At 39.5% G+C, this 15,956-nt stretch overlaps 1 protein-coding gene across 1 annotated transcript in view; it reads right to left on the bottom strand.

Moving 5' to 3' along the window:
* LOC124777799 (L-xylulose reductase-like) overlaps positions 1-15,956 on the bottom strand; it is a 55,726-nt gene that overhangs the window by 26,081 nt on the left and 13,689 nt on the right. The window contains exon 2 of the mRNA XM_047253315.1: positions 3,359-3,608. Within this exon, the coding sequence (XP_047109271.1) occupies positions 3,359-3,608 (250 nt within the window). The remainder of the gene's footprint in view (positions 1-3,358; positions 3,609-15,956) is intronic.

Genomic DNA, 15,956 nt, shown 5'->3' with positions numbered 1-15,956 from the left:
ACACTCAGAAAACATTGACATGGTAGGCCCTTTTATTCCACACAAGAATCAACAGGCCTCTGTTTATTGAATCAACAGCATCAACAGTTTAATTTCTCAGATCTTGAAGAGAAGTTGCCATAGGCGGAAGAAAAACTCTGTGTTTTATGTAGCCCAACAGAAAAGAACTGCCAAGTGTGAGGTCTGGTGACAGGATAGATGAAATATTAATTGCTATGAAAAGATGAGTCATTTGCAAAAATTGTCTCCTAGCATATCCTGGAGAACTGAAATTTAAAATTCATACCTTCTGCTATGGTCATTGTGACGCAGTTGCTGCAGTAACTGAAACTTGTAAGGCTTCAGATGCAGGTGTCATTTCAGAACCCACCACACCATCATTTGAGGAAACTGAAGTTCCTGGCCAGCGCATCTTGTGGACTTCTGAGGGCTCCATGTGAACATGTCTCAGATATGCTTCATATTTTCATCAGAAGTGTGTGGACAGCCAGGGCTCTTCCCTTTGCACATGCAACCGGTCATAAATTTGCTTGTGCAGAGGTGGCTTCTTGCTGAATTGACAGCAGAAAGCATGTTGCACTTCAACAGTAACTTGACTTTGTGCAAATTCCAACACAAAAAATGATTTCTCTTGTGGTGTAGTTGCCATATTGCTACAAACAAATAACAGTGCAGCTGTGCCAAAACTTTGAACCGTCTTCTATGCAATAACATGCACAGTGTGTTTCCATCTTTTATACTTTGTCTGTTATAAACAACTGCAATCAGTTTCTCCAGTTTATGTTTTCAGTAACATGCACACTTAAGAAATTATAATTTTCTATCCTGTTTATTATTTATTGTTGCTATACTAGATTAATTGGGGTGGCATATTTTTGACATGTAAAGACTATGTGAACTGTGTTGTTGTTCACAATAATGCTTCAATTTTTGAATCGTCTGCAGACAGGACTAATTCTGCCCCCTGATTCAAATGAAAAGGTAAGTCGTTAAAATAAAGCAAGAATAGTAGTGGACCAATAATTGAATCCTGTGAGGCTCAGATTGTACTTTTTCCCATGCATGTAGTGTGGCATCTTTGTACTACTCAAACACCATATGGTAACTTTCTGGACTCTGTTTCTTAACTAAGGACTAAACCAGGCATTTGCTTAACTATGTATTCCATAAAAACTTAATGTCTCTAACAGAATATTATGATTGACACAATCTAATAACTTCAGTAACTCACCAGAGATCCCAATTGGTCATATTTAATCATTTAAAGGTTTTATTATTTGCTCAGCGCATGTAAAAATATTGATTCAGTAGAATGGCCATTTTGAAATTTAAACTGTAATTAGCCAAGTATCCCATTACTATGCAGGTGAACAACAATCCTGGAGTACATTTCCTACTCAAAAATCACAGAAAAGGATATAAGGAGGGATGCTGAGCAATAGTTATTGACATCTGTGGACTCACCCTTTTTGTGGAGAGGCCTAGTAGTGGCATATTTCAATCTTTCTTGGAAAACACCCTGAGTTAATGACACATTACTTAAGGACTAAGGACATTACATATTACGGGGAACTTCGTAGAGAAATTAGCCACCCCACATGAATTTTTACTTTCTAGAGCCATGATGATATTTCTTATTTGAGATGAGCATGTAAGATTAATTTTTATCCACTAAATGTTCTCTGTATTGCTTTTTCAGTGTACTCTTTTGCTTTCTTTTCTGCACTATTTGCTCCCATTGTCTCACCTATTCTTAAAAAGTAACTATTAAAAATAACTGGTGCATATGACTTTATTTTGCAATGCTCCCATTCCCTTTAAAAGAAGTAATGCCATCTTCTGTGGCCTCCTAACCTTTTTCTCTTTTAACAAATTTCATTATTTGATCTGTCAGTTTCAGACATGATGTGAAGACTACTAGATTTTTTTTTTACAGTTTTTCTGACTATGTTACAGTACTGTTTATAATAAGACAGTAGTCATAGTGATTACTTGTTCTGGCTATTTTGTGCAAGTCCTTTTTTCATTGTCACGAGACTCTGATACCAGTAGTTATCCAGAATTTCTTTACGACTTCTCATAATTAAATTTAATTTTCTTTTTAGGAAAAACCTCTCTCACAGTTCCTCCTTGCTCTCTCTTGCATCTTCTCCTCCCCTTCTCTCTGTCAGTCCCCTATTCCTGCTCCATATGTCCATCTCCTCCTCTCCCACCCTAAGTTCATCTCCCTCTCCCTGTCTCTCTGTCCATCACCTTTTCTTCCCTTTCTCTGTCCACCACTTCCTCCCCCCACCCCCTCTCTGTCTGTTTACTCCTTCCACTCTCTCTGAATGTCCCCTCTCCCCTTTCTCTGAAAATCTCCTTTTTCCCCTTACTTTGTCCATCTCCTTTTCCTCTCTTTCTCAGTCCATGTCTTTCTCATCCCTTTCTCTGTCTATCTCCTCCTCACCTCACTCTGTCCTTCCTCTTCTCTCCATTCTCTCTGGCCACTGCCACATTCTCCATCACTATGTCCATCTCCTGCTCCTCCTTGTCCATCTCCACCTACCCTTCCCTATGTCCATCTTTTACTCCCACCTCCCTAAGTCCATCTCTACTCCCCCCTCCCTCTGTCCATCTCCTACGTCACCATACCCCAATGCATCTTATCCCTGCAGTACTTCTTCACACACACACACACACACACACACACACACACACACACACACACACACACACACTTTTAGTGAATTGAAACATTATCAGTCCTGCTGTTTACATTTTATGAAAGCTAAACTATCTGGACAACAATATTACCTACAAGAAATGAATCAAAACCATGACAGAAAACGTTTTGATTGTGATGGTAATAACAATAGTGCACATATATATTCATTGTTGTGTGTTTAGACCTGTTTTTTTTTAGTTTCATATTTGTCCTTATGCTGTGCCAACTTTTGTAAGATCAACAACAGTGGCATTGGATGAATCATTTACTAAAGATCATGCGCTCTTTTGGAATGTATAATTGTGGACTCGCTGCATAACATCATGGAAAATTACTTGCAGAAATGTTTTCAGCAGTGTAAGAAATGAATGCTGACATATGTGGACTCAAATTTGTCTTACTCTGAAGGCAACCACTATTGATTCATCATATTATGTAACACTTCTATAGTAAACTGCTCAACCACTGCTATTAAACTGATTGGTTTTAATGAAGCTTGCTGCAACATATGAACACAATTAAAGGTGTAAGAGACAAGTGTGCACCAATATTTCAAAACAGATAGTTTCTGCAAAACACTGTGTACCATCAGATCACATGGAATAAATAAATGTAAGCAGTCTCTTTTACTTTTTGGTGTACCTTTATTACCTGTCAAATTCTTCTGGTTTAATGTCTAGAAAAGGATTGAGGCTCACTACTCCTGCATTATTGACCAAGAGATCTATAGGTCCAGCTGATTTCACAGCTTCTCTTGTTTTATCCCAATCACTTAGGTCTACTGCAATTGCAGTAACATTCACTTCACGGGCCAATTGTTCTAATGGTTCCTTGTTGAGTGAAAGTGCAACAACTTCAGCGCCACACTTCACAAGCTGCTTTGCAATTTCTTTCCCAATACCTGAAACAACAGTTACTGAAATGTACTAAAGAAATATTTTATGTCCTCCAAACAATGACAAAGAATAACTCTCTGAATAAATTATCTTGAAGCTTCATTTCTGCATTTAAATACATGACTGTTTTTAGTGGAACTGAAGGACATATGTGACACTGCAGTAGAAATATATATTTATTATCTCTGAAGGAAATGCTGAATTTCACACATGATTTCATAGTGACTGTATGTGTGAACTATTATGGCACCCTTAAAAAGTGACAAATTTACTTATTTTATTTTATTGCCTTCATTGAACCATTTCAGTCCATTCTGTTTTTTATTTTATTTTTTAATTTAATTTAATTTTATTTATTTTTATTTTTTTCTGTTGGTCAAAGTACTTCATATTTTTCATGCATCTCAACTTTCTTGTTTCATCTGAAATCATCTTTCCTATTGTCCGTTTACTGAATTTAGTTTTTAGCCTTTTTTGCCATAAGCTTATTGATTTTGTCTTTTTTGATTTTTAAATCTTCATTTGTGATATGTAGTTCTCTTACACTACATAAAAGAAAATGTATATGCATCTGTGTTAATGTCCACTTAACTTTATTACACAGCATAACAGAACAACAAATTACATCAAGTGGGAAACAAAATAAATTTCTCAAATTTAGTCCAAAGAAATCAGCCCCAAAGATAATGCATGCAGTGTCCTGTGAACTATGAATAGTTACTATGACCCCTCCCCCCTCCCTCCCTCCTCACCACCCCCTCTTTCACTCCCTAAAGTGAAGAGCACCAGGTATGACAGGGTACTTTAACTTCACCTCCAGGCCTACATGAATATACACTGTAGGGGGTGGGTGCTGTTGGATGGTTCTGCTGATGCATCTGGTCCCAGGCTGTGAAAGTCAGGCCAGTCACAGCTGTCTGGCTCTGGTGGGATTGCTGACTCAATATGAGGCATGTTTGAAGTTGACTGTGGGGTGGTGGGTGATGATGGCAGCATCCAAGCAGATATTACCCACTCTATGGGGATTTTGATTAGCTTTCTCTTGAGGAGGACATCCACTGTGTGTGTGTTGCTGCAGTACTTGGTACAGGCCAGTGTACAGTAGCTGCAGAGAATGACGTACCAGGTTTGTTCTAAGGATGACGTGAACAACTATCGAGAGCTTTGTGTATGAAAGCAGGGTGTGTGCCATGCTATGATACTGGAGTTGCACAAAGGGTCTCCATTGGCTTTCTGATTTGTTGCAAGAGATGGGATAGCTGCACCTCATTCAGGAATGGCGTGGGTGTGAGAAATTCCCCTCAGGCTGCTTAATGGTTCCCCATACACTAACTCTGCTGAGCAACAGCCCACATCATTTTTAAGGCTGTCTGTAAATCCAAGAAAATCAGCAACAATTCTTGAGTTCAAAAGTCTTCATAACACATCAGGGTGACCTTTAAGATGTGGTGTCACCTTTCTACCAAGCCACAAAGTCTTGATAACTGCTGGAACTGTGTGGACTGAAAATAGCACCCCTGGTAAGTGGTAACAAAAAATGGACATCCAAAATGGACCACCCAAGTTTCCATGAAGGCTCATGGGATGGTCTCCACAGAAATGTCTCTGATCAGAATGGCCTCTGCCCAACAATGATCCACTGTTGTAAGCAAATACCTATAACTGAAGTTAAAATCTTCTGGGTTACTAGGCTGCATCATATTTCTTCTAAAATGATCGACGTTTCAACCCCTCTTCTGGGATCTTCCTCAGGATCTTCTGGTGTCCACTACTACTAGAACACTGATGCAGCCTAATAACCCAGAAGATTTTTATTTCAGTGACAACGGCCATGAAAGCCTGCAGACTTACATGAATATCTATAACCTTTGGAATGGGGAAGGGTCCCAGCAAATCAATGTGGACATGCCCGAAATACACAGTAGAAGTCAGGAATTGGGTTGCTGGAGCATGCACATGGCTTCCTATATTGCTGCATTGGTGCTGAAAGCAGATGCAAGCCAACTCCCGTGTATCTTTCTTCATTGATGGCCTCACAAAAAGGTCCATCACTAACCTCACCGGCGTATTAGTTCCTTAGTGCTGCAGGTTGTGGATGCCATTGAATACTTTTTGTCAGAATTGGGGAGTAATGTATGGGTATGGTCTGGTATTAGAAATGTTGACCTTCTCTTAGAAGAGCAGCAGGGTGCATCCATAAGTTTGAAACACAGGCCATTAGAAGAGTCTGTCAACAAAGACTGTAGCTGTGCATCTGAATTTTGAGGCCTTGCAAAGTTCAGAATAATCCAGCATTGGATTTATCCTGTTGATGTGTGAAAAAACAGACTGCCACAATATTGTCAGCTCCATGAATATGGTGCACATCTACAGAAAATTGGCATATGTACTCGATTTTATGAGCCTGATGAGAAGAACATGAATCACCAATTTTGTGGAAACCTGACATTATGGGTTTGTGGTTGGTGAATACTGTGGCAGGTCTGCCCTCAATGAAGGGGCAGAAATGCTTGACACCCTTGTACATCATGAGGAGTTCCCTGTCATATGCACTCCAGTGAGTTTGGTCATGGTAACTTTTGAGAGAAAAAATCTAGTAGTTGCCAATGTCCGTTCACATTCTGATGGAGTGCCACACCTACTTCAAACTGGCTTGTATCAGCTACTAAGGCTAGATGAGCTCCTGATGTGGAGTGTGTGAGAGCCACTGCATAATGCAGGCTATTTTGTGGCAGCATGAAGGACAACTCCATCTCAGTCATCCATGGAGCAGGCATTTGCCATTTTTGTTATGTCTATCCAAAGTGTTGTTTAGCGGTGTCTGAATGGTGACCATTGTGGGGAGGTGGCATTGATAAAACTTTTATCATTCCTAGGAATTGCATGAGTTCCAAATCATTTTGAGGCCAAAGGAGGGTACGCAAAAATTCACATCTCCCTGAGGGTGGGAAAATGCTCTGAGCTGACACAATGTAACTTAGATAAGTCACCACTGGTTCCCCCAGACATAAACTTGTCCTCATTAAGTGTTATTCTGTGATCACAGAGGCTGTTTCAGATCTCCTTCACATGCTTATCATGGTCCTCAGCATTTTCAAAGAATACCAAAATATTGTCTAGGTAGGAAAAAATAAGGTAAACCTCTTAGTACATTGTGCAAAAACCTCTGCCTTGTTTGGGCAGCATTTTTTGCCCAAATGGCATTACCAAGAATACAAATAGCCAGGATGGGGTTTTCACTGCCATTTTAGGTATGTCTGGATTTGCCCTGGGAATCTGGTTGTAAGCCTTACGGCAATCCAACACACTGAATGTGGTCGGCCCAGCCAATGAATGAGTAAAGTCTTGTATGTGTGGCTTGAGGTATCTATCCATCACAGTTCGGGCCTTCAGTGCTCGATACTCACTAAGTCACCACACGGCTGCCACAAACCGTCTTTGTTACCATTGAGATATAGCAGAGAGGACCATGGACTGTCAGATGGTTAGATGATTTCTTCTTGTAACATCTCATTAAAACATTGAACACGGCCTTCATTTCACGTAAGCGATAAGCTGGAAGTCTGCTAACATGGGAAGAGACCAATGAGCTGGTGTTGTCCAAAGGTGGTGTGCAGTCTTGTTCTGTGACATGGCGGCTCAGGTGCTGCCACTTCAGGGAAAGTGGTGATGGGCTGTTGCTGCACCAGCACAGTAGTCTTTATCCTGCCATTTTCTGAATGTAATGTGCTGGACATGATATTTTTGCACCACTATCCATCACCAAACTATGTTTGGTCGCTTGCAAATTGTGGTGATATTGCTCCCACCTGCTTCTGTCATCCTTGAATGTAGGCTTACTAAGGTTAGCCACCCACATGCAGGTGTGAGGTATCAGCTGTCCCTGTATTCCACGGATAATGTGGGCAATGTAAGAATGGATGAGGTATGTGTTTTGTGATTCCGCAGTCATTGTGTGTTTTGTCAAGAAATCAATGCCCAGTATAGGTCAATCAATATCGACCAGCACAAAGATGCAGTTGCACTTCTCTGCAAGTCCAATGTCAACCACCAGTGTTTTCTGTCCATATGTTTGAATGGTGAATTCATTGGCCATTTTCACATGAATCTCATCTATGTGTCTGTCTGCAGGGAAGAAATTAACTGATAGGTTGCTGACATCTGACCTGATGTCAACCAAAAACATGTGCCCCATAGAGTGATCAGTGATGAACGACCTTTGTGAAGCTGTGTATCTGACAGCTTTTGAAGTCGATCTGCATGATATAGGCTTGCACTGGAATGGGAGTGTCTTGGTGTGCTGTGAGTTTAGATGCAGGTGGCGGTCGGCACGGTTATCTGCACCTAAGGTATGTGGTGATGGACATTCGGTTATGAAAATGGTGCCCTGCACTTCATAGCTTTCAAACCAAAATGCTTTTGGAACCACCAACAACCAGTTTCATTATTTACGAGTCATGCATCCAAAATTGTATGGCACAATTGTGTGTGTGTGTGTGTGTGCATCCTCTATCCCAAAGTCACATTGTTCTAAGCACTGCAGCTGAGCCATCAGCTGATTGTGACAGTGTGGAGGGATTGGAGATCTTTGTTCACATCTGGTGGTTGTCAGGCAGCCATGGTAGGGCAGCTGCATCAGCCAATTTTGGCCTTGCTGCAGGGGATTCATTAGCCATGGTGGTTGCAGCAGTGGCATTTGAGTTGAACAGGGTGCCCGCTGACACAGCTCTCTAAATGGCCAACTCTTGTGTGCTAATCTAAACGCACCTGTGGAGGTAACTATTGTTGCCAAATGTGTGAAAGTAAGGTGTCTGAACACAGGCAAAGGGGCACCATAGCACATAAGTGCCTCCTGAAATCTGAAGGCAACCTGCCACCACACTTTTCAAGGGTACAGTCTTAGTCGCTGATATATAGGTTCTGTGCAGCAAAAGATTAATGCCATCTTGAGTTTGGAGGCAGGTGTAAAATGATGTCCGACACCACCTATGAAGCACATTGGTCATGGTTGCATGTCAACGAGATGAACTGTTCAAAATTATCTACTATTTGTTGCTGCATAAAAATGTTCTCCATAATCACAAACCACATGTCTGGGTGTTTGGGCACAAACAGCCAGGCCCAAATTTGCAATTTTGACATGGGTGGGCCATGAGCACTGGTGAGAGAAAAGTGGGTAGCTTGTGGAAGCAGCACCAGTGAAATGGCAGAAAAGAGAACATGTTCCCATTGGACTTGATTCCACTGTGTGTTGTAGGTTTGTTGTGTGAGGCAATATCTTGTGACAGTGTCATGGGAAATGAAGGCATTACCAGCACAATAGAAACTGTAATGTCTTGGATGGATTTGATTTGAGACATAGGATCTCATGATGCCATGAACGGGGGAGTCTGTTGTATCATGTTGAGTTCCTTCTTGATGTTTTGGAAGTCACTATCAATTTTGTGGAGGAAGTTTTGCTGGTACAGGATGATGTTGAATATATGTAAAGAAAATTTTGTCCACTGCAATGCCGCTGTAGTTTTGGGGTCATCGCTTATGTAGGAGAACTCACACTACATAAAAGACTGTGTACACATATTTGTGCTAATATCAACTTAACTTTATTACACAGCATAATAGGACAACGAATTACATCAAGTGGGAAACAAAACAACTTTTCAAAATTAGTCCAAAGAAACTGGCCCCAAAGACAATCCACATGGTGTCCTGTCGACTAATGACAGTCACTCCCACCTATATACTGCATCAAATGTTACTCTTACTATTTCACAACTTATTGATTACTACCCAAAGGTCTCTGTGTTCTGATGTACTGATGAGATATCTAAAAAATTAAATACGTTTATTGCTGATTGTGCTCATTACCAGTTCAATTAGCGTGTATACTGTTTTCTTAGAAACTAGTCTCCATTGTCTGTTTTCTTGGTATTTTTTGTTTGTGCACATCCTTACTCTTCTTTTTTCCACCTTGAGTATTATGTCTACTTTTGCAGTGTTAGTTGTTTTGAAAATGCTTTCACTTCCATATATTACATGGTCAGAAATGGAAATTGTTGCACCATGAAATCCTGTTGGTTAAAATTTCATCCTTAAGTGAGCTTAATTTTGGTGTAGGAAAGGGCCATCCCAAGTAGAACAGTGTGAGAACATGATGGCTATTTGATGTGTCTAACATTACTGGAACTTTTCTGATGTAGATCACAACAGAAAACACCCAGAGGATGTCTACTTTCAGCTTATTGCCATATTTCATACTTTGAGAAAGGTTGAATCACTGACATGGAAGATATTGGCACATGCTACTAACACATTGCACAGACTGTTGACTGTAGTGCAGTGAGTGCAGGACTGATGATGATGAGGTGGAACCAAGACAGCAATGTGACAAAAGGAATAGGCAAGGGTCCTTCCAAGAAGACTACACCATGAGAAGATCTTAGGATTGTTCAGTGTAATGTCACATGTCATGAATAGACAGATGACAACAGCTGAAATCCAGGCTCAAGTTACAGGTAGTGTGTTATAATTATGTAGGATGTCGTTATGTCGTAGAACTGTCCGACTGAGTTTGACTAATAGATGGATGACAGCTGCTGAATTACGGGCTGAGGTTACAGGCTGAGTGGTATCACAAACCATCGGAAGCAGATTGCTGGATGATGCCATGCATTATTTACCACTGCCACCACACCACAAACAACAGACTTGAATGCTGTAGATGTAGAGTGAACTGAGACAGTGAGTGGCATTGTGTGGTTTTCAGTGATGAGTCTTGCTTCTGTTTGTGTTGTCAGATTAGTAAAAATGTGTCACTGATTTACCTGGTGAAAGGTTGCAGAAGGCATCTGTTCTCAAGACCCACACATTTACAACTTACAGAATCATGGTATGAGGAGCTTTTGCGTATGGCAACAGGGCTGGTTTGATGGGTTATATAGCGTGAATAGTAAATCCTGTTGCTGTGTCCATCGTGGTCAGCATATTCCAGTAATATAATGCAGGACCTCACACTGGAGTTCACAACACAAATACCTTGAGTAACATACAGATCTTTGACTGGTCTGCCTAATGATCAGGGATTTTTTTTCTGTTATCCACATTTTTCACAGAGCCATGTGTTGGGAGATCTGATGAGTATCACTGTTATATTTCCATATTTCTGCAAAAAACTTGGCCTCATTCACAGGCAATGTGATTTTTCAACTCCTAAGTGGTGGTTCAACCTCTTAAGTTGTTGGAAAGTTTACTTCTTGTTGTTTGGTCTTTATTGGAGTGTTCACATTAATATTCAAAAGTATTCTGAGTTCTTCATTGTTCAAAAGTTTATTTAACACTTTTGCCATGATTTTGGCATTTTTCTTGTTGTTATGTGTGTAATTTTCATCCTCACTTTTCAGCATTAATATAGAGAAGTTTCATTTTAGTACTTCGCTTCCTAAGGTTTTATAATAGTATCTGGCACTGACTTTGAGATAGTGCTCTTCCATTTAGTTGATCAGACCATTTTGGTATTCCCTCTTGACTCAACTGGTAATTTGGGTGAATTGTTTCTGATGTTTTTTGAGGTTGACTACTATTTCTTTTGTTTTGTGGTTTTGAAATTTTCACCATGCTTGATGTCTTTGTTCATGATTTTTTCATATTATGTAGTCTAACGATGACATACAGGTTGTCCATAATCAAAGTTCCATTTTAAAACCCCCATAGGAAGAGAATTGTGCTTATAATGAGGTCAACTTTGAACAGCATATTATTGCAGCAAGAGGAAACATTATGGAACAAACAAATTTAATGAAAATTTTACCAGTAGATGGCACTGTAAGCCCATTAACATAAATGGGGTTTGCTTCAAATGACAGATGAATCGCAGTACAATGCCTGTGGTTTGAGTTCAGCAGTGACACTGTTAGTTAGGTAAGCCCATCCCTCACAGCAAGGTCATACCACAATGGATGGAAAAAATCAGTTTTCAATTGTACAGAGGCCAAAAACCATATAAAAGCAAAATTACATTGCTTTTTAATTAGCCTGGAGCCAAAAACTGCATGGAAAGCAAAATGACATAAGTTTCTATGACATAAGTTTTTAACTGTCCTGGGGCCAAAAACTGGATAAGAAGCAAAATGACATTGGTTCTAATTATCATGAGAGGTAATCCCACACCCAGAAGTCACACAGATTAAGATCAGGTGATATGGATGGCCAGGCTGTAGTCTGATAATTCTAGCATTTCCAAAGTACCTCTGCAGCAGCCATGTCACTGGCTCTGCAATGTGTGAAAGAGAGCAATCCTGCATAAAAACGTTTCTACCCACACGTCCACAGTACCGGAGGTTTGGAATGATATTAGTGTGCGAAAGACTTTTATAGTGTTTACCAGTGTCAGTATGAGTAATAGGACTCATCTCTTCAAAGGGTATTTTGAAAAAAAGATGCCATTAGCCCACATCACACAGTCATCTTTGCAAAATGAAATGGTACTGATTGATGTGTCTGTGGATTTTCTGTTGCCTTGTTCTGCAATTCTGCATACTGACATGTCCTTGGGGATGGAAATGGGCTTCATCTATACACAGAATGTTCCATGTCCATTCGTTGTCCACTTCCATGCAAGCAAGAAATTCCAGAGTGACCATTTATCTTGCAGGCAGGTCAGAAGGAAGCACCTCCCAAACATGGGTGACTTTGTATGGATAGCATTGCATGATGTTTTATAGGATTTTATGCACCGTACTAACTGACTTGTCCAACATTTGGGCAATTTCTTGTGCACTGGATGTTTCCACACCACAACTCAACCTGTCTTGCAATGCTGTGACAACATATTTACAGACTTTGGATCAACGGCTTTCCTCCTTCTGCCACAATTCGCTTCAAAAGAACCTGTCTTTTATAACCATTTTCTCCAGACACCTAATGGATATCAAATCAGTGCCTTATTTCATACTCTGAAGTGTCCAGGACTTCTGCAGGGCTATTGGTGCATAGTCACTGTTTTGTAAAAGAGCTTTACCAACAGCACTTGATCCTTCATAGAAAGAGTCATGTTGGAAATCTTAGACACAAACTGAGGAATAGCCATGTGCTGCGCATCTGTTGTGTTCCATGACATTTCCCCCTGGGTCAGTATCATAATGCTCAAATTTGACGTCATTCTGAGCAGTGGTTCTCTTTTTACAGCATTTTAAACTTGGAACTTTAATTGTGAACACTGTGTGGTGTATTACTTTATGATCCCACAAATAGGATAACAACTATTCCAGATTGTAGTTTCTTACAGCTATTTGTGAGCTGAAACTGATTTAATCAACAAAAATATAAGACACTCAGTAGTTTGAACTAATTTGTCTCATTTTAACACAATGCACTTTCACAAGGATATTCTGCCCAGTATGGCACCTAGAAAGACAATATTAAACTGACAACTAACAACAAAAGGAAGATCATTAGATATATCAGGTGAAATTTGTAATTGGTTGCAGATTTCTTGGTAGTGAGAACACAGCCTGTTATCTTAGACAGAGAGACATGGACACACATAGAAATAACTTCAGGTGTGCTGACATATGCTCAGACCTTTGCTGCTCATGTTGTATGCTGATGGTTTGGCAGACAATATTAACAATAACCTGAAGTTTTTTGTAGATGATGCCATTATCTTTAATGAGCTACTGTTTGGAAAAAACTGTACCAATATTCAGACAGATCTTTATAACATTTCAAAGTGCCACAAGATTCGAAACTTGCTATAAATACTCAGAAATGCAAAATTGTGCACTTAACAAAATGAAACGAAAAATATATAGTGTCCTGTGAATATAATATGAGTGTGTCACCACTGGAATCAATCATCTCTTATGTGCATATAAGAAATTGTAGGGACCTGAAATGGGATGATCACATAGGCTCAGTTGTAGGTAGAGCAGGAGCAGACTTGAGTTCATTGAACGGACACTGGCAAAATAGTAGTAGTCAATTAACAAGATTGATTACAAAACAGTCATTGAATCTATACTGCAATATTAATGAAGTGTGTGGAACCCATACCAAATAAACTAATAAATAAAATAAATGTCGTGTGACTAGGGCCTCCTGTCAGGTAGACCATTCACCAGGTACAAGTCTTTCAATTTGATGCTACTTCGGCAACTTGCACATCGATGGGGATGAAGAGATGATGATTAGGTCAACACAACACCCAGTCCCTAAGCAGAGAAAATCTCCGACCCAGCCGGGAATAGAACCCAGGCCCAGGCCCAGGTTGACCACTCAGCTACTGGGGGCGGATGATAAACTAACAGGAGAAATTGAAAGTATAGAAAGAAAGGCAGCACGAAAGATCACAGGTTTTTTTTTTTTTTGGCAAATAGGAGGGCTTCATGGAAGTGTTGAAAACCTTCAATTGGAAGATGTGTGACGATAGATGCAAACTATTCCATGCAAGCCTACAATACAAAGATTCAAAAACCAGCTTTAAGTGAGAAACATAGGAACATAGTGCAATCCCCTATATGTTGCTTGGATATCAATCACAAATAACAGAACAGACTAATTACAGAGTGCATAGAAGCATTTAAGCATTCTTTCCACACTCTACACATGTTGTCTGGAAGAAGTCGTAAGTAATATAATGGGAAGTATTCTCTTTCACGCACTTTATAGTGGTTTATTGAGTGAAGATGTTAACATAAATATTTTATTCTGTCAGAATATACTTAAACTAATTGGAAGTGAAGAAACAATGTGCAAAAATGTGTCTCAGTTTCTCTGTGATATAAGGAAATTAATGGAGCACTTAAAAATAATGAAAAGGCATTATTTTCAGAATATAGCCTGAGAAGACAAACACAGCACACATGGAGTAAATGAAAAGTATAATATTTTTTGCTGTGAGGTGACAGGTTATTACAAAACAGTTGTCCTAAGAAATTATAGATTAGTTATTTCCAAAGACTGGTTACAAACAGCATCAGAAAATAATATAAAATAGAGAAGAGACTACACTTAACATACAGAAACACTAAATGTTATGCGTTAAATGTCAATACAAATTCTGCTCTAAAATTTTAAGCAAAGTAAACAAAATATCAAAGTGTGTAGCATTTAAAGAGAAATTAAAAAAAAATATATATGTTGGGTATAGTAAAAATGAGGCTTCCATAGCAAATTATGAAAATAAGGATACTGCTTCTATTAGTGTGAACAGTTCATCAGAGGAACATTTTATTAAAAGCATTAACTCACCCTCTGCCCCCCCTCCTCTCTCCACCCTCCCTCCATCCCTGCCCTCCCCCCCCCCCCCCCCCCAAAAAAAAAAAAAAAATGTGTCCAAGTAGTTTTAAAATGGACTTATTCATAGTAATAATTTCCCAGGCTAATTTAAATATCTATTGTTAATACTTTCCCAAAAATGTGACCAATTAATATTGTTCACAAGGTCACTAATATACAACATGAATAGTAAGGGTTGAAACACACTTCCCTGGGGCACACCTAAAACTACTTCACACCTGACGATGCCTCTCCATCAAAGGTAACGTGCTTCCTCCCTACCAAAACATCCTTAATCCAGTCACAAAATTCACTTGATACCCCACATGATTGTACTTTCAGCAGTAAGTGTAGATGTGGTACTAAGTCAAATGATTTTCAGAACTCAAGAAATACTGCATCTACCTGACTGCCTTGATCCAAAGCTTTCATTGTGTCATTTGAGAAAACTGTGAGTTTGGTCTTGCATGATCGATGTTTTCGGAATCCTTGATGGTTGGCACAGAAGGGGTCATTCTGTTTGACAGACCTCATTATATTTGAACTCAGAATATGATGCAAGATTCTATAACAAATCAGTGTCAAGGATGCTGGACCTTCAGTGGTATACAGTCTCCATAAAGAAATTTCTAATGAAACGGAGAGTACTGCATGATTGGTGTAAAACAAAGCATAGTACTATAGATAGAGAGAGATGCTGAATGAAATGCTGTTGGCTTTCAAGAGATCAATACCTGAAGCCTTCAATTTGTAGTTTTGTGGTTGATTTCTACTATCCTTCTTGTACACAAGGGTGACCTGTGCTTTCTTCCAACTACTGGGAACAGTTTTTTGTTCGCTGATCTGCAATAGACTGTTTATATAGTCAAAAGAGGGGCTAATTCAGTGACAAATTCAGTATATAATCTTATATGGATTTCAGAACTTTGCAGTTTTGTTGAGTTTTAATGATTTCAGCTGTTTCTCAACACCACTGACACTTACAGCTATTTCACCTATCTTTTCAGTGGTGTGAGTGTTAAATTGGGGAAATTCACATGTGTTTTCCTTTGTGAAGGTATATTTGTAAATGAAGTTGC

Source organism: Schistocerca piceifrons, chromosome 2, assembly GCF_021461385.2.
Source record: "Schistocerca piceifrons isolate TAMUIC-IGC-003096 chromosome 2, iqSchPice1.1, whole genome shotgun sequence".
Lineage (NCBI taxonomy): Eukaryota > Metazoa > Arthropoda > Insecta > Orthoptera > Acrididae > Schistocerca > Schistocerca piceifrons.
This window is presented reverse-complemented; position numbering and strand designations above follow the sequence as displayed.